The following is a 27,166-nucleotide window of genomic DNA, read 5'->3' on the forward strand; positions in this document are numbered from 1 at the left end:
CTCTCCCAGTTTCTGTAGGTCAGAAATCAAGAAGTGACTTAGTTGGGTAGTTCAGGGTGAGGGTCTCTCCTGAGGTTGCAGTCAAGATATCAACCAAGGTTATAGACTCTCTACAGACCTCTAGAGACTTGGCAGGGGCTGATGGATCTACTTCCAAGGTGACTTTCTCACATAGCTGGCAAATTAGCTACAGGGAGACTTCAGTTCTTCTTCATATGGGCCTCTCCACATGGCTGCTTGAGTGTCTTCACCACATGGCAGCTGATTCCCTCCGTGATAATTGACTCAAGAGAGAAAGGTAGAAGAAAAACATCTTTTATGACCTAGCCTCATAATCATATATCATTGTAATATTGTGATTTACAGGAAATACATATTTAGTCATTCAGATAATCAAAACATTTCTCATATATATATTTAGTCTTCATCCACAGTCCCTGGCTCGCAGCTCCCAAATCCTTGGACTATCCTGAGCAATAAGAGCAATGGGAGTTTTTCTTGTTATAATATTTCACCTCTTGTCCCCAGTTCTTAAAATCACTTCAAAGACATAAAGGTAAAATGAGTATCTTGTTGATTCCTATCAAGGCCTTTTCACCACGATTAGGTTTATGTAGATGAATTGATTTTTGGAAAGTACCTAAGGATGGGGGCTTGTTGCCAAGGAAAACAATCATGAATAAAAGGATGAAAATTTCAGTCCCAGTCCCTGATTTCTGGGGAAGAGAGAGGGTCTGGGCATTGAATCAATCACCAGTGGTCAATGATTTAATCAATCATGCTTATGTAATGAAGCCTCCGTAAAAAAACAAAAGGAGAGGGTTTGGAGAGCTTACCGGTCCAGGAGCCAGAAAGCTTCCACATGCCATCATGCTAGGCTCCAAACTCCACAAAGACAGAAGCTCCTTTGTTTGGGATGTAGCCCTATGTATCTCTTCATGTGGCTCTTGATTTATATCCTTTAATATCCTTTGTAATAAACTGGTAATTTAGTGAATAAGTAGGTTTCCTGAGTTCTGTGAGCCACTGTAGGAAATTAAACCTAGGGAGGGGTTTTGGAACCTCCAATATATAGCCAGTGGGTCAGAAGCACAGGTAACAATCTGAGCTTACAAATGGCATCTGAAATGGAGGACAGTCTTGTGGCTGAGCCCTTAACATGTGGAAGCTAGTACTATTTCCAGGTAGATGGTATCAGAATTGAGTTGAATTGTTGTACACCCAGCTGACATCAGAGAATTGGTTGATGGTGTGGGGAAACTCCCTTCTCATTGAAATTGGGTAACAGAACCTTTTAATCACTTCCTCCATAGTAAGTATTCAGTAGAATTCAGTTCTATGCATATAGGAGAGACTATACAGGGATATGAATAAAATAAAGTGAGGGTCATCAATGACCATATTAGAGGCTGCCTACTGCCTACCATGTAATATTTTGTGCTCTTTCCACATTCCCAAATTCACATTTTATTTTATCTGAATCTTTATTATTTTCTTAGATATATATGAAGTTATTAATAGAGAGGAAAATATTGATTATTTCACTTTGCAAGCCAGAGGTAGAAAAACACAACCTCTTCAATAATCTTGGAATAAATAATTCAAAAGCCATTCAGAATTGAATTATGGGCATGCTGTTAAAAGCTACAGCATCACGGCATGTCATATCCATATAACGATTACTTCATTTGTCCCAAAATGTTTATTTCTTCAGAGCAGACAATCAAAAATTTCATTAAGACCATTAACAAATGAGGAAAAGACATAGATGGGCTCCTTTTCCAAATGTATCCTCACAATTTCCTCATATACGTCTGATTTTAAATTGAAAGTTATTAGAGATATGTTACAGAGAAGAGAGAAAGTAATCAGACATGTTGCACTTCTGAGGTCTGTAGTTTTATATTACATAAGGCAGAGTTTAAGTATAATAAGATTTCTCGGATTCAGCATTTTTTTAAGATTTTATTTATTTATTCATGAGAGACACAGAGAGAGAGAGCGAGGCAGAGACACAGGCAGAGAAAGAAGCAGGCTCCATGCAGGGGGCCTGATGTGGGACTTGATCCCGGGACTCCAGGATCACGCCCTGGGCTGAAGGCAGGCGCTCAACCACTGAGTCACCCAGGCATCCCAAATTCAGCACTTTTTGAAGTGAAGGTAAAGTGTAATAAATTAAAAAAAAAAAAAAAGTACTTTTGTTGATAATTTGGGAAGAGGAATGCATCATGCTAGAATACATACATGCATATTTCATTCTAATGATGACCACTGGTTGAGGGGACACTCATCTTTGTAGCCTTGGGCTACCTCTCTTTAATTACCTAGTTAAATCATTTGAGAAGCCATAATCAAACACATACTTCAAGACTCCAATAATTCACATCAAGAAGCAAATGCAGAGTGTATAATCAGTTGGGAAAACATAAAATGGCTTAAAGTAAATGGAGAATTTTTTTTTAATATCCCTGTATGCTACCTAGAACATAACAGATGCCAAATAAATTTTAGTTTCCTCCTATCCCACCCTCAATCCTACCTCCCAAGATTCTAAGACTAGATTTTGAGGCATAACCTCACAGAAATATCTAACTAAAATAGTAAGAAAATGCAATGAAGTTCCCCAGGGTTTACAAATTAAGATTCTTACCAGCTTCAGTTTTAATCCAGATGCTATTTAACTTTACTAATGTTAATATTATTTAATGTAAATTAATATTATTTAACACTATTGCTAATAATTTAATGACAATAAAGAATTGATAGTAAAATATTTTGCTTCTTTGGTGGCTCTGCTTAAGACTTTTTAAAATACAGATACATTTGAAATTTCACATTTATCCCAGATAACCATGAAGCTATGTTTTCAATCTATGGTTTACAAAATATATCTATGAGAAAAACAATAAGTGTATATTTATATTGAATGACTAAACAATAGGGTTTTTTTTTTAATTACCAGGGGCGCCTGAGTGGCTCAGTTGATTAAGCATCAGATTCTTGATTTTGGCTCAGGACATGATCCAAGCTCATGCAATCAATTCCCAGGTTGAGCTCCAGGCTGAGCATGGAGTCTGCTTAAGATTCTCTCTCTCTGATGGGTGGATGAATAGGGTAATTGGGTGATGGGCATTAAGGAGTGCACTTGATGTAATGAGTTCTGGGTGTTACACGCAATGGATGAATCACTAAATCCTACCCTAAAACTAATAATTCACTATATATTAACTAAATTGAACTTAAATTTTAAAAAATTTTAAATAAAAATTAAAAATAAAGTTTTTAAAAAAGATTCTTCCTCTGCCTCCAACCCCCACATGAGTGTGTGCTCTCTCAAAAAAATAAAATAAAATAAAATAAATTAAATTAAATGTTAAAGGATAAGAAAATTACCCAAAAAAGTAAGTGAAATAACAATGTTGAAATAACAACAATTTTGCTACTGACAAATAATTAAAGGATACCTATCATTTCAGATATCACTCAATATAATTAAAAAGATAAAAGGGTAGATAAAAGTACTTTTGCAAAGATGGAATTTTTCTGCAATGTCATTCTAATAAAATGGACTGCATTTAATTTTACTTGACTTTAATAGGAGAAAAAGAAGTTGAAATGACATGCAAGAAATTGCTGAATTGCAGATAAGTGTTTCCTTACCTCATGACATATTCATTCTTAAGAGATCCCTAAAGGAAGATTACCTAAAATATTAATCTGGAGTTATTATCATTTACACTATTTGTATCAATACTAGGCAGTATTTTTTGATGTACTGCTATGAAAGATAAATTTACCAAAACACTAATACTCCAGCCATCTTCATTCCCCCACATCACAAGTTTTGGTAGTTAGGTGAGTATTTTACAATTGTCACATTTCATAAGTTTAGAATTGGTTCTGCAATCACACCTCTTATGGCTTCTTAGGCAGATTTCCATATTTAAGTGAATTTAAACCTCACTCTCACACCTTCTATAGCTTCTACATTTCTGAGTTCTCTATTTTATCTTTGAGTTGGCTGGAAGATATAATGAGATAATTGTTTTAAGAGGGCTCACGGGTGCCAAAGTTCCTAAGGGCTTAACTACTAAGAGGAAAACTATTTCTCCATTCACAATACTTTTAACATCAAATGTGTGGAGCAGTTATTCAACATCAACCAATTCTCCAACTCTTCAGACATCACATGGCTGTCAAACAATTCAGTATGACACTAACCACTCTACTCAGAGTTGGTACAAACCCCACAGGGTAAGGGCTCAGCTCCACAAGACTGCCCCCCACTTCAGATGCCAGTTGCAAGTCCCAGGCTATCACTTATCACTTCTGATCAGCCAGCTATAAATATCTTTCAGTGGACGAATGATTAAAGAAATTGTGATATAAAGGTAGATAGATGTATGGATATATGCAGTGGAATATTATTCAGCTTTTAAAAACGAGATCCTGCCACTTACAACAACATGGGTAAACCTGGAGGACATTGTGCTAAGTGAAATAAGCCACACACAAAAAGAAAAAAAATTGCATGATCTCACTTGTATGTGGAATCTTAAAAATTCAAATACCTAGACACAGAGAGCATAATGGTAGTTACCAGGAGCCAGGAGGTGGGGGAAATGGGAAGATGTTTATCAAAGAATATAAAGGTGCAGCTATAGGAACCCACCAGGAATCACCTCACTAGAACAAAGATACTCCTATCACCCAGGAAATTATAAGGGACTTAGGAGTTCTATGTTAGGAACTGGAGGCAGAGACCAAATATAGATTTCTTATTATATCACAACTATTTACTAGCTGTAACTTTAGAATGTAAAGGACAACTTGACTTTTGGCGTTTCTTACTCTGCCATTTTACCAATGTCACTCTTTTATTCCTTAGAACTACATTTAAATATACAATAATCCCAAAATAAAGCACTTAATTTTTTTAAGTCAAGTCACATTAAAGTGTTCTGACAAATTAAGCATTTTCCCTGTCTCACACCTCCCCACTGTGTAGTCCCACTTACCAAAACTAGTCTCTTAACCTCAATTAGCTATTTCTTCTGGTATTTACTCTTCCTATAATTTTAAATAATATGTATCTTTTGAGTCATCAGTTTTATATATCATCTATTGTCTTTCTATTATTGTAAATAAATGTTAAGTTTCCCACAAAACCATTCTTCTGCTTCCACCTAATCTTCTCAAAGATGATAACTATAATTAAATCTATATTCAGCATTTACATTATATATTCACAACTGACCTGTTTGCTCTGTTTCCTTTCTGTTTTCTTAGAGTTGATGTTTTCTTTGATTTTTTTTATTTGCTTAGTTTTCTTTGTATTTAATGTCAACTATTCCCTAACTTTCCAATGAATTTTCCAACATATTTTTCCTCATCAGGTAACTTATCACTTCCAATTTTCAGATACCTTCTTCTCTTTCTTTCTAGATTGCTACTCTCTAAGCCTTTTAACAGCTGTCACCTGGGACTCTCCTTTGCTATCATCTTTAGAATTTCCTTGGCCTTCCTACTGGGTTGGATTCCCTGGTCCCTAGATCTCAGGCTTTCTCTCTCTAGGTTTACTCTCTTATTGTAGAGCACATTTTCCAGCAGTTTTGTCAAGGTAAATAATTTGCCACAATGGAGAGGGTGTGATTATACAAGTATTCCATATACTTGTCTCTTGAGACATCAGTGGTACCTATCTCCCCATAAGACCCCATTATTACCACCTTTCAGAGAATTTCCCTAAGTTTTTTTCAGTATCCCATTTCTTTCTACTTGGCTTACCATCATTTTATGTGAAAACATCTTAGGAAACGGTGCCTAGGAGGGGTTTTTTGAGACTTCGAGTATTTGAAAATATCTTTGGTCACCCTCACAGTTGATGGATAGTATAGAACTCCATTCTAGCCATGCTGCCCTCCCAGCCAGCTGTTACTGAAACATTAAAGACACCCTTTTTCCTTTGGCTTTCTCATTTGCATTTGCTGCATGGCTAAACTCTCTTACCCCTTCAGGTCCTGTTCAAATATTATATTCTCAGTGACCACTCTATATAAATTGCCAACCCAACATTCTCACACCATTTCCCACTTAACTTTATTTCTATAGCACTTACCACAACTTGGTATACTATACATTTCCCATTGTTTGTTTACTTTCTGTCTTCCTCCACTAGACAATAAGTTCCTCGAGGCCAGAACTTTCGTCTGTTTTGTTCACTGATGTATTCCAGTACCTGGAACAATGCCTGGCACATAGCAGGTTATCAATATTTATCTGTTGAATGAATGTATAATAAATACTTATTTCCTATCCCTATACTATGCCAAAAAGGAAGGGAATAATTTTCTTGTTATGATAAATAAGAATGGATTTGTTTGATATAGAATTAAGAATTTGTTGAGACACTTGGATGGCTCAGTCATGGTCCCAGGTCATGATCCCAGGATCCTGGGATCGAGCTCCACGGTGGCCAGTGCTCTGCTCAGCAGGGAATCTGCTTCTCCCACTCTTCCTGCCTGCTTCTCTCCTTGCTTGTACCTTCTGTCTCTCCCTCATTCTCTCTCTTTCTCTCTCTCTCTCTCCCCCATCAAAGAAATAAATAAAATCTTAAAAAAAAGAAAGTGCTGTTGATGCCACTTGACTATCTAAAAGAGATTGTGGAATCTCTTTTTAGATTTTTAAACATAAAATAGATGGCCACTCAATGTTTATGGCATGTGTATCTTTTTCTAGAAGCATTTAAAATATTCTTTCAACTGTACTTGTCCCTCACACCTTGCTCATCATCTGCTTTGCCTTCCTTTGGCTACTAGTAGGACTCCTGGCTACCCTCACTGTGCCCATCTTCACCCATTACCTGCATCTCTCACTGTGGGTTTCTGCTAAACCTGAGTTCGTATATTTTGGTTTGGACCATTTTATCTGTGGCCTTTACTTTTGGACAGGTCTGCTGCCCAGAAAATGACCAAACTAGCCATTTCCTCTACACCCAGCAGATGAAATTCTAACCAGCACCCCCACCAGGCACACTGACATAAAAACACACCCCACACCCTCACAGGAACTATACATGCACTGTAGCATAACAGCTAAATGTCAAGTTATTTTGAGTCTACTTATGTTGCATACCTCATGATAAAATAAATAGCCTTGGCTTTTAGTGTTTGACTTCTCTGTTGCAGTGTAAAAAACTTAATGTTGAAATGGCCTGTGTCATTGCCATGTCTAATTTTTATATAAGAATCAAATGAAAACATAATTGTTTAAAACACATTTATAAGTGGTTATGAGGTTTGACAATATTTTTATTTCAAAAGAATTAGCCATAGCCTTAATAGTTTCAATCTCAAGCTAAGAGAGAATAGAGGGAGTCTTATACAACCGCACTTAAATAGAACTGCCAGATTCGGCAAAGAGAAATACAAGATCCCCAGCTAAATTTTAATTTCAGATAAACAACAAATAATTTCTTAGTGTATTTTCCGATGAGAATCCTGCACTTTATCTAGCAACCCTACATTTAAATAGCCAACTGTTCTATCAAGTGAAAGAACTTGCTTAGGTTTATTTTGAATGTAAAAGATTACTGTTAAGATGTTACAAAGGGAAGGGATTAGAAATTCACTTGTATTGGTTGATGACATTAAGGCAGCAGACTATTTTAATCTGGCTTAAGTCTATCTAGTAACAAAAGCGTGAGTAATAAGATACTGGCCCAGGAACAGAATGAAGATATCTGTCATTTGGCTTCTTTCTAGACCCTTATCATCTAGAGGAGCAGAAAGACCACATCATAGCAACACAAGTTCATATGCATTTCCCCATGACACAAAGAAGTCAAATCAAACCACTGATAGTACTTGTAGCCTTTCATTTATTCGTCCCAGATCTTTCTATGGATGTCATAGTCAGCTCAGGCTGCTGCAACAAAGGAAACTGGGGGACTTATACAAGAATTTATTTTTCACAGTTTTGGAGGCTGGGAACCCCAAGATCAGGCTGCCAGCTGATCTGGTTCCTGGTGAGGTACTTCTTTCTGCTTCGCGGAAGGCTGCCTTCTTGCCATAGCCTCATGTAACAGAGAGAGATCATCTCTTTGTGTGTCCTTTTATAAGAGCATTAATTGCATTCTTGATGGACCCACCCTCATGACCTAATTACCTCCCAAAGACCCACCTCCAAATACTGTCACATTGAAGATTAGGGCTTCAAATATGCATTTGGGGGAGATACAAACATCAGTCTTTGGCAATGAAGACTTGAATAAAACTACAGGTGTATATCCAGAGAGATCCTGGATGTTAGAAATCATCATTTCTGACAGTTGAATAAGTATGGGCAAACATGCCTCGGCATTCTCCCTAGGTGAGAGAAAAGAAGGTACTTTTCTGAAATCTGGGTACAGTTCACCAACAGGCAGGTTTTATTTTAAGAAACTAATAAAAGTAATATGATTCCACCTTTCAGAGCTGTTTATCACTTGGAGTTTCAGTTTGGGTGATTGCACTCTAGTAAATTAGCTGAGAGTCCAAAGATTATATCTGCATCCAGACAGTCCATTCATCATGCTTAGCATTTGGATTTCAACACAGCTTTCCCACATATTTGCCAAAATGCCCCTGAAGTAATCACAGAAAGCTCCTTGTTTTGATCTACCTAATGCCTTAAATATTGTCAGTGGCTCTGGATTTAGGTTTATTGGAATATTTTAATAACCCACCAATCTCTTTATCTGAAAGTTTCATATAGCCACTTTCGTAGTTCATAAATACTTACTGGTTTTAATTTTGTACCAAAAGGAGGATAGATTTTAGTAGATCAATGTGCTCCTACCCAAGGAAGAAATGCAAAGTACTGGTAGAAATTATCAAGGTATACTCATGTAAAAGTGAAAAAAAAACAACAAAACTTTAAATGCTATCAATTTAACAAGCTGTATGGCCAACATAAAGCTCAAGTTTTATGTATCACCTACATCTTTACCTTCTCCAAACTATTTTGCAAATCAGCAAGTTATTCAGTCAGATTATCTAATTTTGGAAAAGCATAATTTAAATTTTAAGTGGTAAAGCTACCAAAATGGAATAACTCAGATCCAAAAATCAAATGCATAAGATGCATGCTTGCATGATTGGAAGGTGAATAAAATTTCTGGACCCACACTGCATAGCTAATTGGTTAGGAGTTCCAGATGGTAATGTGGGATCCAAATCTATTCGAATGCCATCTGTGTTTTGGCACCACCTGGTGACCTAGTCAGTTTTTACCAGCTGGTCCCTAGGTGTGTTGTTTCTGGCTAAGCAGAAATTTTAGGTTACTGGTGGTCTTTTAGGCTCCTATATCTGGAACTATTTAGCCCTGAATTAAGTGAGTACAGAAATCCACCCTCTCTCTCCCCAGGTTTGGACACAGGGCTGCCTATTCTTTCTATACGAATTCCTTCTTCTTTAAAAATATGACATTAAAACAATCGATGCAATTAAGTTAAGTCTAACTTTGGATTTCCTTTTTTGCTTTCCATTCTTTGGGGGAAATGCTTGGACATAATGAATTGGACTCAGAAGCTTTTTCCACAGACAGTTCTTGGTCTCCACCTGCTAAGGCCTCTGCTTCACTATCAGACACTCTACCTTTCTTCACTGCATCAAGCATCTTCTCTCTGACTGGTCAAAGTGCCACAGACATAATGCCCGTTGACCAGACAGTACTAATCCCAGGACGAACCATCCCCTCGGATGACTATTCTTCCATCAGCCAATCAGCTCTAGAAATTTCACGTTCAACTGCATCTTTAGGCAGCCAAGATATAGTGAGAGACTTAGACATAATGGATCTAACTAACACTCCTGCCTCCTCTGAGGTACCAAGACTGAGTGGGTATGTTTCTACCCCAGGTCTTTTCTTGGAGAACACCACTCCTACTCCAGCTTTACAGTACCTCACCACTAGCTCTATGACCACTGCCACCAAGGGCCAAGAACTGGTCGTGTTCTTCAGTCTGCGAGTCGCTAACATGCCCTTCTCCAAAAACTTGTTCAACAAGAGCTCTCTAGAGTACCAAGCTCTGGAACAGCAATTCACACAGCTGGTGAGTAAGCACTGCTTCCATTTCCCTGCATGTCCTTTCTTTTGTTGTTGTTCCCTTATAGTATAATCACTGGCTGTCTTGAGCAATGAATGTTGGAAGAGAAAAGCCTCTGACACAGCTATTACTGAAGGCATTCAGCTAAAGTATGGGGATGGATTCAGATCCAATAAGCAACCAGCCTCATGAGATCTTTTCCTTAAGATCTTTTCATTATACTTCTTCCTAATTTAGTTTTCCAAGGAATAATACATAGCCACTCAAGTACTGAACGTGGAATTTAAAAGGAATATGAGCAAACTTTTCCAAAGTTATAATGCCACAGGCTGTTTTCTTGCCATCACATGGAAGGATTCAAAACCAGAAAGTCACAAACAAGGTCAAGTATACATTGCAAAAATTGTAGAATTTCTGAAAATAACAGAAAAATATTTGTAAGCTTCATGTAAGTCAAATCATTATGCAAATTAAAACCACATCTTCAAGTGAGCTTTATTTTTTTTAATACTTTATTTATTTATTCATGATAGACACAGAGAGAAAGGCAGAAACACAGGCAGAGGGAGCAACAGGCTCCATGCAGGGAGCCCAGTGTGGGACTCAATCCCTTGACTCCGGGATCATGCCCTGAGCCAAAGGCAGAGGCTCAATCAACTGAGTAAGCTTTAAAGGAAGACTTTGTTCAGTCTCCCTACCCCACCCCCAGCCCAATGAGATGAGGAGTAGATATGGGGACAATCTCAGGGAACAGAGTCCCAGTGTACCTAACTCAGGTGTATTAATTAGGGTATGTGCTAAGCTTCCATAATGAAGAGATAAAAAATATAGTAACTTAAGTATTGTAACAAATGGTAGCTACACTTGTGGTGAGCATAGGGTAACATATAGACTTGTTGAATCACTGTGTTGTACACCTGAAACTAATATAACAAGCATGTCAACTATATTTAAAAAAAAAAAAAGAACTTAAATAAGATACAAGTTGGGATGCCTGGGTGGCTCAGCAGTTGAGCGCCTGCCTTCAGCTCAGAGCATGATCCTGGAGTTCCAGGATAGAGTCTCACATCAGGCTCCTTGCATGGAGCCTGCTTCTCCTCCCTCTGCCTATGTTTCTCTCTCTCTCTCTCTCTCTCTCTGCCTCTTGTGATTAAATAAATCTTTTTTTTTTAAATAATAAGATACAAGTTTATTTCTCTTTAATTTGAAGGGTAGGGAAATTCTGCTCTACAGTGTCATCCAGGGACTCGCATTTCCTCTGTCTTATAACCCTGACAATCCCAGTGGTGTTTCTTCATTCACACAAAGCTGAGTCACTGGTAAATCCCTGTTTCCACTTGTGAGAAGCGGACAAGCAGTTCCCTAAGAAAGTGATACCAAAGTTGCCTGCGTATCTTCCACTCACATTTTATTGATGGCAACTAGCACATGGCCACACCTTGCTGCAAGGGAAGCTGAGAAATGTGGTTTCTAGGGAGGCAACCTCTTTCCTGTGAAGAAGAAAATGGATTTGGGAGAAGGAGGCCACTAGTTATCTGCATACTAGATGGAGACAGGGAATTCCCACCAGAAACCAATGCGGTGCTAACACACACAAAAAATGAGCCCAGTTAATGTAAATAGGAGAATACTGAGAATAGCCTGAAAAAAAGAAGTTCCACACTTGGTATAAAATTTCATTTTATTTTTACAATAACCTATGGGAGGGGTGAATGGCTACTGGAATGTGGACAAGGTTAGAGTCAAAATTCTGGTGGGGCAGAAAACAGGGATAAGAAAAAGTAGATCTAGGCTAAGCCTGGGAGATTTTAGCTTGCATGTGTGTACTCTCTGTGTTTGTAGGCATCAGTTCATTAAAGAGGGGATTAGCTTTCAGGGCCAAGGACAAGGCAGACACTGCTGAGTTTCAGACATTTCTGAAAAGTGATCTCAGGGGTGGCTGTGGCTCACAATAAGCAGGTGTGGGAATTGGAAGCACAATTCCCTTGGGCATACTTCTGAGATTATTAAATCACAATTTGGCAAAGGTCCTTAGGGAACCACTTTTTCTTCTTCCTCACAGTTCAGATAAGGGCACTAAGGTACAATACAATGGATAAGTGGTTTGATGAAGGTCACTCAGCTAGCTGGGGACAGTTCCAGGACTGACACCCAAGTCTTCTGACTGCCAGTGCCCTGCTGTTTCCGCTACACGGCATATGCATTGACCGTGAAACATGTCCTGCATAGACAGACAAGCTGATGTGTAAGCTGTTATTTCAATAGGTCATTCCAATTGGTTGCTTCCAAATAGATGTCCCATTTATACAGGCGTAGGTCAATCAGCTCCTGGGCTCAGTTTGGAACATATTTTTATTTGCTTGGATCTTTTTTTTTTAATAACTGAACCCGGCATTCCTGCTTTGCTGATAACATTGGCCTAGATTTTTAAAAATCCTCTGTTCTCCCAATCCATCATGAAGAAAATCACTGCCCATCCATCTCAATACACATAGAGAGGTGAAAATATGGGACATAATCACTGCAAATAGATCATTAAATAGTCATGTTCTGGTCTCACATTAAATCCAAACATAAAAATAAAAACAATCAAAAAGGAACTGAAATGTATGCCTCAGATAATGAGAAGTGAATATAAATGGAATTAGCAGTCACTGAGAACTTAGAACACAGTTAAGGGTAAACCATCTTTCATTTTGCAGCTGGTTCCATATCTGCGCTCCAATCTCACGGGATTTAAGCAACTTGAAATACTTAACTTCAGAAATGGGAGTGTGATCGTGAATAGCAAAATGAGGTTTGCTAAGTCAGTACCATATAACCTCACCAAGGCTGTGAAGGGGGTCTTGGAGGATTTTCGTTCTGCTGCAGCCCAACAACTTGACCTGGAGATAGACAGCTACTCTCTCGACATTGAAACAGGTAAAATAATCTAACCAAGAAAATTGTGGGAGTTTTTTGTTTTTGTTTGTTTGGTTAGCAAACTGTTCAACTTTGAGACCACAAAAATCAAATTAAAATCACACTTGTTAAATAACAATCTATTGGAAGCTAATAGATCACCTTATTAGAAAGGTAGTGTCCTAAAACATACAAGTTAATGTTTTTCTACATCAAAAAAGCAGAGACGCACACCTCATGCTTCACAATCTGGGAGTTTTAATTTCCCCCTCAGGACACAACTTTTGCTGTGCCTTAAGAGATTGTTCTTGTTGCCGGTTTTGGTTTTGTTTTTTTTTGTTTTGTTTTTTAACATTTCCCACAGCCAAACTAATTTGCATTCTGCTAGAAGTCAGAAGCACTTTCTTAGCAAACTGCAACAACCTGGAGGGTTTCTACCTAAGAAACTTTCCAGTCATAGTTAACTATCAGAAGTGCCTCCTAATAACCCAATTCAGGATGAAACTGAAACAGCATCCTGAGGAAAGAAAAATAATCATTAGACCAAAATCCAAGCTTCAAAAAAAAAAGGCACTGCACCACCACCAATGAAAGAAAAAAATAATATCTTACCATTTGTACACTATAGATCAGCCTCCGTGTGCAGGTTAAAACAGAGAAGTGTTGATGTGAAAAACTCTTATAAAAGATAATGGGGGTTACATCATTTGCTTCAACGTGGATGGAACTGGAGGGTATTATGCTGAGTGAAATAAGTCAATTGGAGAAGGACAGACATTATATGGTCTCATTCATTTGGGGAATATAAAAAAATAGTGAAAGGGAAAGGAGAGAAAATGAGTGAAAGTATCAGTGAGGTTGTCAAAACATGAGAGACACCTAACTCTGGGAAATGAACATGGGGTAGTGGAAAGGGAGGTAAGTGGGGGGCGGGGGTGACTGGGTGACGGGCACTGAGGGGGGCACTTGGCGGGATGAGCACTGGGTGTTAGGCTATCTGTTGGCAAATTGAACTCCAATAAAAAATATATATAAAAGATAATGGAGGTTAGCCCAAATCTATATAATAGAAAGCAAATATCCATTCTTATAATAAAAGATACTGGGTGTACCATTGTAACCAGCTATGCCCAAATTGGGAACTGTTGCCGTCATTACTTTCAAAATTCTGTTTTCTAACCAATCAAAGGAAGATTTTTAAATCCCCCAGAGTGCAGAGGGACAAGGTTCCAAATCCAAACTAGAAGGCCAACGGGACCTTCTAGTCAGGTTAAAACAAAGCTTCCTAATTGGCCATGAATTAGTGAAGTGAATCTTTAACATCCTCTCCGGCTTTTTTCTAACAATGAAGGCAGAGGGAAAAAGCCTTGGGCAAAATGCAAAGAGGCTCAGTTGGGAGACACATTTCTTTGACAGAGCAGAACTTTGAGCAACTTTAAGAAAATCGCCTCAGTAAACAGGATCAGTAAACAGGATCATTAAAAAGACAGATCACCCTTAGGCACTAAGTCTGGGAGTGCTTTCCTCCAAACAGGAGCAGCTCAGAAAGCCCTGAGGACCCGGTAAGAAATCAAAGACCTTCTAAATGCTAGTAAGATACTGCCTCTTCCCTGAAAACCACCACCTCAGAATGGAGGAGGAACCAGGAGGTGTCTGCCAGTTAGGATCAGGAGACCAATTTCTTTAGACAATTGAAAGCAATGAACAGGGATGAGTACAAGAGAACTTGGAAAGCATAACAGACATGAGGGTCCAATGGTCTTCTCCCTCCTTCCCTCCTTCGGAGAGCTGATAGTCTGCTTAGAGACCCATCCAATAGCATGAAAAGGTCAGTGTTAGGGAGCCAAGTTGAGGCAGGGGAGAACTGAGGTGGGCTGCTGTGGAGATGGGTTTCTTCACCGGCGCCTTAGAAAGAGAGCAGGTTGCTGGTGGCGCATTGTCAGGGATACAGAGGGGCACCGGGAGTGGTGTTGGAAGAAAACAGCATAGCAGTGGCCTTGGAGAGCCATGGTCCTGAATGTGAATCCTGTGCACTAATGGCAGCACTCAATTTCCACAGCTGAAGATGGAGACAGTAAACACTCGTGAGGATTAACAGAAAGAATTTGCAGCACCCAGCGTAACATCAGACACGTTGTTAACTAATGAATACTGGTAGTTAATATTGTGACATTGTCGTTATTAAGTTGCTTAGTGATTTGAGATCTGCATAGGGTACCAGTGAGAACTATAAAAAGTACCCTGACCAGGAGCTTGTGTGGAGGTTGCAACTGGAATTATGCTTATTTCCTGTGACCAGTTCGGCTATGTAGCTTTTCCTCTAAGAAGCCAAAAGCAGCAGAAATGAGATGCTGTTACCTTAGGTTTCAGTCACTATTCAAGCCAGATTTATACCAAGCTATCCCAGACATGCCTTAAGATTGCCAGGTGTACTGTGGGGGTACATGGACAATTTATTCTTTTAATGGTAGAACAACAGGGGAGGCCGAAGCACATGGGACAGCCTGGGAAATTACTTTATGCTATTCCTTACTAGGTACTTAAAAGAATGAGAAAAATCTGAATTTCTGATACATTAGAAATTCACAGAATAACGGATGGATGGATGGATGGAAGAGGTCTGCCAAGAAATGGCTATAGTGAGCCAACTAGGACATAAGTAAAGCCTGAACTGAAGGATTTGAGGACAGCAGAATTAGCCAAATAAGGATTTTATAAAAATTAACAATAAATAACAATATAATTTTATGAATTCCTCTTTCTGTATATATTATAGTGGATAAATCCAAAACCTAACAGGACTCTTATTTACTGTGAAAGACCACTGTGCCAACCTACCCCCAAAAGCATTCCTTCCAATCAACAGGGAGGTGGAGAAGGAAGAAGGTACGAACAGGCAGGGAGGGACAGGCAAGGAGTAGAGGTGAGCTCCTTGCTGCCCCCCTAGAAATCCTGGTTTAGTTACTTCACCAAAGGCAAAAGGTAGACTGGCCCAAGTAACCAGCAAGTGGCTGATTATCAGACCTTGACCATTTTCTACATGCCTAATCCAAAACAATAAGCATTCATCCACCATCATATAACACATTAATATATGAAAGTCGGTCTCTGCCCAAAAGAACTTGCAGGATGGCCAAAGAGGAATACTTTAGAATGATCAGACCTGTGCCTTTTTCATTCAAAAAGCCTTTGTAAAGAGCACTTTCTGATGTGCCACATTCAGCTGCAAATTTCTGTGAGTTTGGGAATCACTGAGGCATAATGAAGAAAGCACTGATTTTTCCTTTAAATCCCATTTCACTGAGGCCTAGTGAAATCACTGAGGCCTAGCTAAAGAAAAGAGAATTTAGGGCTAGAGATTAATGTAGAGAATTCTAGTCCCTCTGGGCTAGTCGTGGGCAGTGAGACAGCCTGTAGTGGTTGGTGGTAGCCAGGGCTGAGCAGCCACAAGGACTACCAGTACCATAAAAATAAATAAAAAATAATAAAAGTATTCAATGACACTTGGCAAGATGGCAAAGAAGACTTTATTCAAAGGAGGACCATCTCTGATGGGTGTAGGGACCACATATACACCATATATATGTGTATATATACACATATATACCTAAAAAGCTATAATCAAGTCTACTAAATACAATAATCAGGATATGAACAGAAATACTATGACGCACCAAAAGAGCAATTAATTCTGGAGGCCAGAAGATGATGTCATGTCAGGCCTCGTGGGCAGATGGCGCTGTTGAGTGCGTGATATCCTGGGGAATCCACGTGGTGAGCCCCAGAAGAGAAAGGTGGGGCTGGGCTCCTCCAGCAAGGGCAGGAAGAAGATGCAGACACTTCTGGAAGTTTCAGAGTACTCCAGTTACCTCACTGTGATAACAGCTTTAGACGCGAAGTAGGGAGCTCAGCCTGGAAGGGAAAGCCCTGCTGAGCTAGTGCATTTAAAGCCACGTTGTCTAAAAGCCCCTTTTCTATCTATTTGCACCTAGTTTGGTGTCCTATTTTTTTCTTTTCTTCTTTTCTTTTTTATGACTATGGTCTTTTGCAGTTTAAACTTCAATAAAATTTTGTAAAACTCAAAGTCTTCAAACTAAGTACTAAAGAGTCCTCAAAGTATTCTCAAAATTACAAAATAAAAACATAAATTCGGGGCACTTGAGTGGCCCAGTTGGTTAAGTGACTGACTCTTGATTTTGGCTCAGGTCATGATCTCAGGGTAGTGAGGTTAGCCCTGTGTTGGGCTCCACGCTGAGGGAGCCTGCTTAAGATTCTCTCTCCCTCTCCCTCTGCCCTTCCCCTTCCTCCCCTTCTCTCAAGGAAAAAAATTATATATATATGAGATATATATATCTCATATATATATGTACAGTTTATCATTCATAAAATATTGCAAATTTTGAAACATTTAGTAAAAATATATAGGTAATTACAAAAGCTACATAGGTTAATTCATTTAAGTTTTTAAAGCAAAAATCAATAACCTATCTTGAGGATATAAAAACACTCCACAAATGTTTGGGAAAACCAGTTTTAAAAAAATGGACGTTCGATGAACTCACTACTAGCCTATGAAGTAGGTGCCTAGAGGCCAGAGGCCAGTGCTGAAAATATACATTTGGGAAACCTCAGTTGAAACCAGAGAACGGGTGAAAAAATGGCCCAGGGCAAGGTAGGGCAGGAGAAAAAGGAGAACCCTCTGAGAAACCCCAACACATAATGCGGAGTAGAAGGTCTGTCACTGAAAGGGGCCAGAGATGATGTTGCAGAAGTGTGAAGAGAGGAGAGCAGGAGAGACAGTCAGCTATTTCAGCAGCTGTGAGCAAACTGTGGGTGGAGATCATGTAAGTCGACAGGTCAGAGGTCACTAGAACCCTTCAGAAAAGCAATCCAGCAGAGTGGCAAGAGCAGAGGTGAGGTTTTAGTGAGGCTGGGATGAAGTAGAAAACGAGGACATCCCCATGGCCTGTCCCCCTCCTGTCTTACAACTTAGAGATGGATTCCTACCCCCCCCCCCCCCACACACACACACACAGAGACTGGGAGATAGGGGGCTCTGTCTTCTTTGATGATTGCATTTCAAAGGAATGGCTCCTAGGTCCTTGTGGAAGACAGCCTTGAGTTGCAATACTGACAAGAAGCTGTAAAGAAGATTGACGTCTCAAAGGAGCAGAGATTCAATCTACAATTACCGTTAGTAGTTAGTAGTAAACTAAGAAAAGGGAAGTCAGAGTCTAGAGTTACTCAAGCTGGGGGAAGGTTAAGCAGTCTTGGTCAGAGGATTTAGCATTTCTTTTCTATGCCCTGCTTTGATTATATTTACACGCAATGCCCTGAAGACCAATTATTTAGTTCCATTTGCAAAATAAAATCCAATCAGGTCTTTTTCATTTATTTTCTGTTGGCCTAACATCAGAGTGGAAATGTAGTTACTATAGTAATGCTGGGGGGGGGGGGGGATATTATTCCATTGTAACTTTTAGACTAAAGAGGAGAAGAGAAATTTTGAAACTTCTCATGAGATTTCTAGGTGAGTATCATTCCACATTCAGATCAGCATCTGAATTCCTGGATGTGTCTCTAGATGAGGGCAAGTAATGGGTTAGGCCAAGTAACATCTGCAGAGGTACAGACCCATGAGAGAAGTGACACAGTGTTATTACCACGTGTGGTTTGCCATTCAGCTTTTGAAAACAACCTGAATAAATGAATCTATGATGTAGAAAGTATAAACCGATGTTAGGACTATCTGTGATTTATCAACTGAAAAATCGAATAAATCACAGCTTGCTCAGTATTCCGCTAGCATCCCTGGCAACTAGAGCCGTCTTTCATTTAGGCTGCTATGAAAATTCTTTAGAAGCATGTAGGGCTTTTATGCCAGTTAGCCATGCAGGTTGAAGATTCCAAAAATGCAAAACACATACTTATTCTAACTTATTCTCTCCTTGAATTCCTAAGAAGTCCCCTCAAAAATGGGCAGATTTCAAGGCTGGTAAATGGTAAACTTTGAAATTAATTACAGTCTGGCATCCAGGATTCCTCCAATCAAAGCAAACTCATTTTCTCTGGAAAGTTGCATAATCTGAAAGACTCTCATTTAGTTGCCGGCTTTAAAAAGGTGGCAGATGTCACTTATCACAATAGTGACAATAAAAACAGTAACAGCAACTATTAATAGACACTTTTTAATCTTAATAAATAACTATGCAAAGTGATAGGATGTCTCCCCCATTACACAGCTGGAGAAACTGCGTTTCAGAGAAGTGTAAGTAATTTACCATTTACTAGTCACCAAGGGCTGTGACTGGAACTTGGTGGCAGTTCTGCGTGCTTTCTTCAAGTTGGCCTACTGCCTCTTTATCTTAGAGGATCTTACGGACCCACCTACCAGGTATATGCAGGTTGTTTATTTAGAAAAAGTGACAACACACTTAAGTTTAATTTATCCTAAATGAATTGTTAGATTTCACATTTCACCAAGTGAAATTGCCTATATTTTGTTATATTCTCAGAATGTCCCCCCCCCAAAAAAAAGAGAGAAAGAAAAGATAAGAAAAAGAAAAAAGTTCACTTTCAGAAATAAAGGTCCCAAATTTCCTAATATCCCCTTTACATGTACTATTGGCTCTGCTAGGAGTGTCCCTTCTGAACTGAGGCAGCCACAGGAATCTCCTTCCAGGAGACTCTCCCAGCTTCTGCCCCCGCCCCATGTCCTGTCTCTGGCCCCATCTCCAGTTTTTACACTGCTGCTGCCCTGTGCTTTCTAGGATGTTATCACTGGGGATTTTCTGTTAACACCTGCTTCCATGAGGGGACCCCAGTATTGGCTGGACCACAAGGTACCTTTAGCCTCTCTAGAGTTTCAGCACATGCTCTCATCCCACACATGAGCCACTGCCTGGAGCTTCCTTAAGATGCTCCTGGAATCCTTCCTGGAACTCTTGAATGAAAACCATGCACAAAAGCCTGGGCTTCAGCCCAGCAGCAGGGCTACTTCCCACAGCCGCTCTCAGAGCTCTCCTGCCATCAGCTGACCCAGGGACACTCGGCCCTAATACCAGTGCACCTGAAACACCTCAGTATAGTAGACATAAATAATAACCAAGAGTTCTTGAGGCTCTCATTTTGGGCATGATGTGTAAGGGCAGCCACACATCCATTCATATAAGAAAGAGTTTCTGAGAGCCTACTATGAACAGTGTATAGTTGTTGTTCTTGAGAATGCTGGGTAATTAAGATAAAACCCAAAGTTTTTCATATTACATATCCCTTTAAACCAGAAAGAATCCTCACTAGTAACTTACTCAGTTCCACAAATGTGTGTTAAACTCCAACCACATGCATGGTGCTCTAATGTGTGCTATTTATCATTGAATGATTGATTATTCTCACCCTAATCCTGCCCTTCAGCTATAAGCCATAGCAAAACATGTTTTGGCCAATAATAAAACAATGAAATATTAAATTAAATATAGATTTTTTTAAAGTTCTTTTGATCACTGAATTCCAGCAATAGTTCTGGAGGTATGCCAGCGTGGCCAGCAAATGCTCCCAGCGGTCTTGTTCCAGTAGGACACCTAGAATGGGAGATTTATATTTGAGCTTCAGGGACATGAGTACATTAGTGACCATCTGGTTTAAATAACCCATTTTATAGTAGGGTCAAGTGAGACTAAAGATGCTAAGCCACTTTCCCAAGGCCACAGACAGTTGCTGGGATTGCTCCTCCACTCAGAGCACTTTCCTGGGGCGCTTCAACACTGAAGGCAGGGATAAGCAAACTCACTCCCTTTGCTGTTGCAGCAAATCGCAGAATGGTCACAGGATTTGGGGAAATAAACCCGATGGGCCTGTGTGGAAGGTGAGGTCCCTGCATTTTGGCTCAAAGGAACCCTCAGGGAATAGCCATATTTATTTATACAAACTACCAAGCGCTGAGCACCAAACACTGTATTACAGTAACAGTCACATCTTGAGAAGGAAATAAGACTACCGGTGCTGCATTAAGACTTTGTGGACTCTAGACCTTTCATGAATATTAATAAAATTAATAAAAATATTAATATTAATTAATTAAAAAAACACTTAAAATTAGGGGCACCTGGGTGGCGCAGTCAGTTCTGAGGGCTCCTCTTGATTTCCTCTTAGGTCATGATCTCAGCTGTGAGATCAAGACCTTCATTGGGCTCGGGGCTCAACACAGAATCTGTTGAGATTCTCTCTCCCTCTGACTCTTGGTCATGAACTGTCTAAAATACATTTTTAAAATCTTTAAAATAAGTAAATATGAACAAAAATACTTAAAATGATGTCTTATGACCGTGCTGGTATAGAGATGAATATCCAGTGTGGATTATATTGGGTCTTTTGTTTTTTTTGTTTTGATTTTAAAGCCTTTAAAACATGCACTTGAGCACTGAAGAGGAAGGCGGCTCAGGCCTGCGCGCCCTGCACCCTGCAGATCACCAGACACCGGGAGGAGTCGATTGTCATTCTCGGCCGCGCGGCCGCTGGGGCAGAGAAACGCCCCCTCCCCTCCTGCTCGTCAGCGAAACTGGGCCCGCAAAGCCTTAGCTACGAGTTGGGACAGGAGGGAGAGACGGCGCTGCAGCTGCCCCCTCCCCCCACCCCCTCCAGCGGCAGGTGCGCGCACGCGGCGTGCAGGTGTGAGGCTTGGGCGCGGAGGGCCCGCCCGCCTCGGAAGCCCGGGGCCCTAGCTCGGCCTTTGGGGGACGGGACGAGAGGATTCGGGGGTCCCACCACCGCCCCCCAGCCCGACGTGTCGCCGCAGTCTAGCAGCCGTCCCCTGGAGCTCCCCCCGCCACGGCGCGCGCCTTCCAGCCCCCCCAGCGCTCCGCAGAGCAGCACTGGGGGCGCTTAGCCTTTCGTGGCTCAAATCGCTCCCCGCTCCTTCTGCTACCGAGCGCCATCTAGCGAACGCGAGGTTCATCACACCGCAGGGGGCGCTGGGGGCAGGGGCGGCCTCCGCGAAGAGACGGGCCAGGCCCCGGCAGCGAGCTTCAGCCAGGTTCAGCTGAAATCCTGCCTCGGGACAGGACCCTATCGAAGGAGGTGCTTGACTTCCTGTCCCACACGTGAGTGTTGCCACAGGGCAAGAGAAGGGCGTAATGAACTTATGAAGAATGGTAAAGAACATGGATCAATACACAGCCCCAAGGTTGTGGGGCGAGTGACGGGACAGTCTGCAGTGTGTGGCAGAGGGGTGGCGTGGGATGCACTGGAGTTGGTGACAGGAAGACCCCAGCCCCTCCAAGAGGCCTGACAGACTGGGAGAGTCTTTATCAGACCTGACGAGTATGACAGGAAGCTTTGAAAAAGACAGTCTTGGGCCATCAGGGACTTTTGAAGTTATAAACTGCTTGGTGACCAACACCATAGTCTTTTTAATGTTAACTGTAAAATGCATCAAAGCGTTCCCTGCAGGGAAGGGACGTTTATTTAAATGGTTTTTAAATGGTTTTCATCACAAGAGCTAAGAGACATCCTGCCCCAGCCAGTTGGGAATACTTTTCAGAACCGTTGGCCTACAGATGAAAGACATTCTATAAGCAAATCAGAGGAGAAACTGATACATAGAATGTGCTTACACTGGAAATCTCAGAATGATACAAGTATTTCCAAGCCCCAGTGGCAGCTCACTTTCTTCAAGCCATGGTCACTTGAGTAACAGGAACAAATGTGGAGCTGCTGTAGTGTCAGACTGTACTTTCTCTAAGGAAATATTCAGCCTAATGAAGGAGCTTTGGCAACCAGTGGTTTTGAGCTTTGGTTTAGTTAAGAGCTGTTGTTCAAAGGAAAGCATTTGTGGAAGTCTGATATGTAAACGAGTGAGAGTGAAGATGCTGGCATGTTTGGGCCTCCCCCCGCCCCACACACCCACCATCCTGTCCTTGTCAACCCCTTGGAGTCCTAAGGTGTCTCCTGGAAACCCCATATTTGAAAACCACTAGAATGATGTCAAAAGATGAACATTGTAAGCAGACATATGGATGCTAATCTGGGGTTAATACTTCCTAGCTAAAATGGACTTCAGTTTTCTCACTTACAAAAATGAGGTCAGTGATATTGATTCTGGAAGTTTGTTGTGAATATTAATGAAGACATGTTTGAAGTGCCCAGCACACTGCCAAACACAAAATGGCCCTCAATAAATGTGAGCTCACTGTTTGTATTAATAATTATCATTGCACTCCTGGTGAAGCTAGAGGTTCAGGATCATGATCCTCAGGACTGTGTCAGGGACAAGGCCTGAAATGGAATGACATTAATGCTTTGACTACCTCCAGAATCCACATGGGAAGCTAGGGACAAGGCCAGGACCTCTTGGTGCCAGGCTGGACTTGGAACTTTCCCACTGGCTGCAAACTAGCAGCTCCTGATACTGCGCAGCACACTGAGGCCAAGTGCCCTGGACTGCCTCTACACGGAGATTGTCTAATTTGCTGCCTAGAAGTGCTCCCTAAGTAAGTTTAGGACAGAAATTTAATTCATTTTGCCAGCAAGCAATTATAGTAAGACCAGAGGCGACCCTAAACGATAATAGGTGTTTGGTGGGTGTGGTACAGGCTCATGAAGAAACCTCTCCCTAGTTCCAACCATAAAAATAATGTATTTTTGCCAGGAAGCCAAGGCAATTATAGGCCAACTAGTCTAGGCACCAGCCATTCACGAGGGCTTCACTTCGTCATATCCACACACAACTGGATGATGACTTGAAAATATTATTCTAGGAAATGGTGTCCAGTTGTTCTCTTCCTAATCAACTATTGTTTTCAAATCTCTTTGTCTTCCCTCTTTCCAAGTTACAGTCTATGTTCAGAACACAGCATTTCAGGTTGTTGCTACATAATGTTTACACTGTCAGGATTGACCCAACCAAGAGCAGAAAGTGGGAAGTTCAGACTGATTTTGTGCAAACTCTATTTTGTGCAAAGCCCTGGGGATGTGTTAAGGAGGAGGCTAATAGTAAAATGGCCTACAGCAAATCATGACGGAGTCCATCATTCTAAAGAGAAATGTCTTTGGGATGTGACTAAGAAAGAAAATGATAACAGTATAGGCAAAGCTTCGCTTAAGAAATTGTTATGAAACTGTCATCCATCGAACAGCCTCTTCTCTTCTGGGGCACCTCCTCCCCACCATCAGCCCACATGCAGTTCTTCTCAAGTAGAAGTTGTAGGTGTGTCCCTCCAAGATTGGCACGTAAGTAGAGGGCCATCAACACACCGAGGGAAAGTATTTTTCAGCTATAATAATGGAAGCAGTAGGGGCTGGTTCACAAATTAAATTTCTAAATAAGATCTCTTCTATTAACGATTCTCATGAACTGCAGTTGCCTTTCATGCCCGGTCCCACAGCTCCCCCTCCTGGCTCTTTCCTTCCCTGGAACTTCCGTGCACACAGGTGACCCGCTCACACAGCCTTGAGCTTGGCAGCACTCAGCCTGAGTCTCAGCTTCCTCATCTGCAAAGTGAGCAGATTTGTGAGAAGGTTCTAAAATACCTCTCAGCTCTAACATTCTAAAATGTAAAATCTTGGGGGACCTGAGTGGCTCAGTGGTTGAGGAGCTGCCTTCGGCTCAGGCTGTGTTCCTGGGGTTGTCCTGGGATGAGTCCCACACTGGACTCCCACAGGGAGCCTCTCTCTCTTTGTGTCTCTCATAAATAAATAAATAAAATCTTTTTCAAAAATAAAAAAAAAATACATAAAATGTAAAGTCTTATATAAAAGTATAAAACAAAAACCTAAAGCAATTAGTTGGGCTGAAATTCTTAGTGCTGAAGATTTTGAAGGGCCACATTGATATTTGTTAAATCAATGAATGTTGTCTTCATACCAGGAAAGTACACACGGCAAACAAAAACTGAGCTCGCTGATTTGAAGTCTCCTACTTCTCTGTAGACAGGTTCTGGATAAATAACATGGGGAGAGCCAGTTATCCATAAACTAGGTGCATTTGTTCTTCAAATATGTCTGATCCAGGGCTCCCAGACGTGGATACACTTATTTCTCCAGTGTTGCCTTATTGTGTTCCGTTCAGCTTTCCTGGTGCCTAGACGATGCCTGGCTGGGCCGAAGGAAATAATAGTAAAACAGTAATTTTTTTTTTATTTTTTAACATGAAACTCATTTGGTTATCACACATTTACTGTAAATCTTCAGAGGGGTAGGATCTGTGCATTCCATCAGCTTCCTTAGTTAATACTATTCCCCACTGGAGAGAGGGAAATGACCCTCCCAACTACTCCCCCTGATTTCCATGATCAAGACTACAAGTCTTGAGTGTAAAGTTGCTGACAGCTGTTATTTATTATACCAGGCCCTGGATATGAATCACCTGGGTTGTCAGGGTAAATTTGACAGTGACAAGGATCCCATAACATGGCCAGCTTTAGGAACTTTCAAGCAGAAGAAGCCAGTTCGCTTTAATCAGGCCTGCTTGTCCATAAGGGATCCTCAAGCTGCAGAGAAATATAACTTCACCTAAATTCTCACTCCATATTGCGGGCCCCCTGTGTGACCCTACACAGAGATTTGTGGGCAGTGAACTTGGCATAGCAGCTGACTATGTTCTCCACTTGAAGATTCACAATAGGCCTTAGCTTATTAATGACCCTAAGAAATTTATTTTTTTTTAAGATTTTATTATTTATTTGTGAGAGTCAGAGAGAGGCAGAGAGACATAACAAGCAGGCTCCCAGTGGGGAACCAGATACACGACCTGAGCTGAAGGTCAGATGCTCAACCACTGAGCCACCCAATGCCCAAGCCTAGGAAATTCAAAAATAAAAAGAGAAGGGGGTGAGTTTGGAGAGAAGAGGGAGAAAGAGAAATGAGGGAAAGAGAAAGAAACCTGTTACATTTATTTCACCCAGGATTTGGAGAAAAAAAAATTTCTTACCCGCCCCTAGGCTTCTTGGAAGAACAGCTTTACGCATGGCTACCTGTGCCCTAGCTCCTTGCACATAATAGGTTCTTTTTTTTTTTAATTTTTATTTATTTATGATAGTCACAGAGAGAGAGAGAGAGGCAGAGACATAGAGGGAGAAGCAGGCTCCATGCACCGGCAGCCCGATGTGGGATTCGATCCCGGGTCTCCAGGATCGCGCCCTGGGCCAAAGGCAGGCGCCAAACCGCTGCGCCACCCAGGGATCCCACATAATAGGTTCTTATTGAAAGAATAATCTGAAGGATAAATGACTGCTGTGATTCAAAAGGAAACCCTTTCAGTGCAGAAAGAGCAGTGGTCTGAGAACTGAGAGGCCTGTTCTGGTTCTGCCATCAGCATGTGGGTACCCAGGTCATTCACTTCTCTGCCTGAGAGCTCCATGTGCTCACCTCTATAAAAATGGGAAAGCTGGCAGGGGCCACAGGCCTCCCAGAGCTAAATATTCTGAGATTCCCTTGATTTTCTAATCCACTTTACAAAAAATCTGTGACAATGCTACAGAATTTAGAGTGTAAGAGAAAAGTCAAGATGACAACAACAACCAAAACAGGGCAGACCCAGTGGCACAGCGGTTTAGCGCTGCCTGCAGCCCAGGGTGTGATCCTGGAGACCTGGGATCGAGTCCCACGTCGGGCTCCCTGCATGGAGCCTGCTTTTCCCTCTGCCTGTGTCTCTGCCTCTAAATAAATAAATAAATAAATAAATAAATAAATAAATAAATAAATATTAAAAAAACAACCAAAACAGAGACTAGATATCTATTTGAACTTTAATAGGGGGAAAAACGATTAACCCAAAGGAAAGATCTTGAACATTAGGACCCAGGAGATCAGCAAGGGACTAAGAGAAAAGAAATTGTCCCACATTAAATACTTAACTACTTTATAAGGTATACCTGATTTAAATATGTACTTTCACGGCTCATCTCTGCAGAAAATGCTCACCTTAAAAACCTAACAAATTGGGGATCCCTGGGTAACTCGATGGTCTGGTGCCTGCCTTCAGCCCAGGGCCTGATCCTGAAGACCAGGAATCGAGTCTCACATCAGGCTCCCTGCATGGAGCCTGCTTCTCCCTCTGCCTGTGTCTCTGCCTCTCTCCCTCTCTCTCTCTCTCAATCTGCATCTCATGAATAAATAAATAAAATCTTAAAAAAAAAACCCTAACAAATAAAAAATCTTAATTCTCTCATACGGTGGTTATCA

The 27,166-nt window shown here is 40.9% G+C and overlaps 1 protein-coding gene across 1 annotated transcript in view; it reads left to right on the forward strand.

Annotated features, from left to right (window-relative positions):
- The window catches only part of IMPG1 (interphotoreceptor matrix proteoglycan 1), a gene marked incomplete at its 5' end in the record, with an annotated part of 106,874 nt that overhangs the window by 66,869 nt on the left and 12,839 nt on the right, over positions 1 to 27,166 (forward strand). Inside the window, 2 exons of the mRNA XM_072831581.1 lie at positions 9,582 to 10,093; positions 12,790 to 13,009. Of these exons, the coding sequence (XP_072687682.1) occupies positions 9,582 to 10,093; positions 12,790 to 13,009 (732 nt within the window). The remainder of the gene's footprint in view (positions 1 to 9,581; positions 10,094 to 12,789; positions 13,010 to 27,166) is intronic.

The sequence above is a fragment of the Canis lupus genome, chromosome 7 (genome assembly GCF_048164855.1).
Source record: "Canis lupus baileyi chromosome 7, mCanLup2.hap1, whole genome shotgun sequence".
Taxonomy (NCBI): Eukaryota; Metazoa; Chordata; class Mammalia; order Carnivora; family Canidae; genus Canis; species Canis lupus.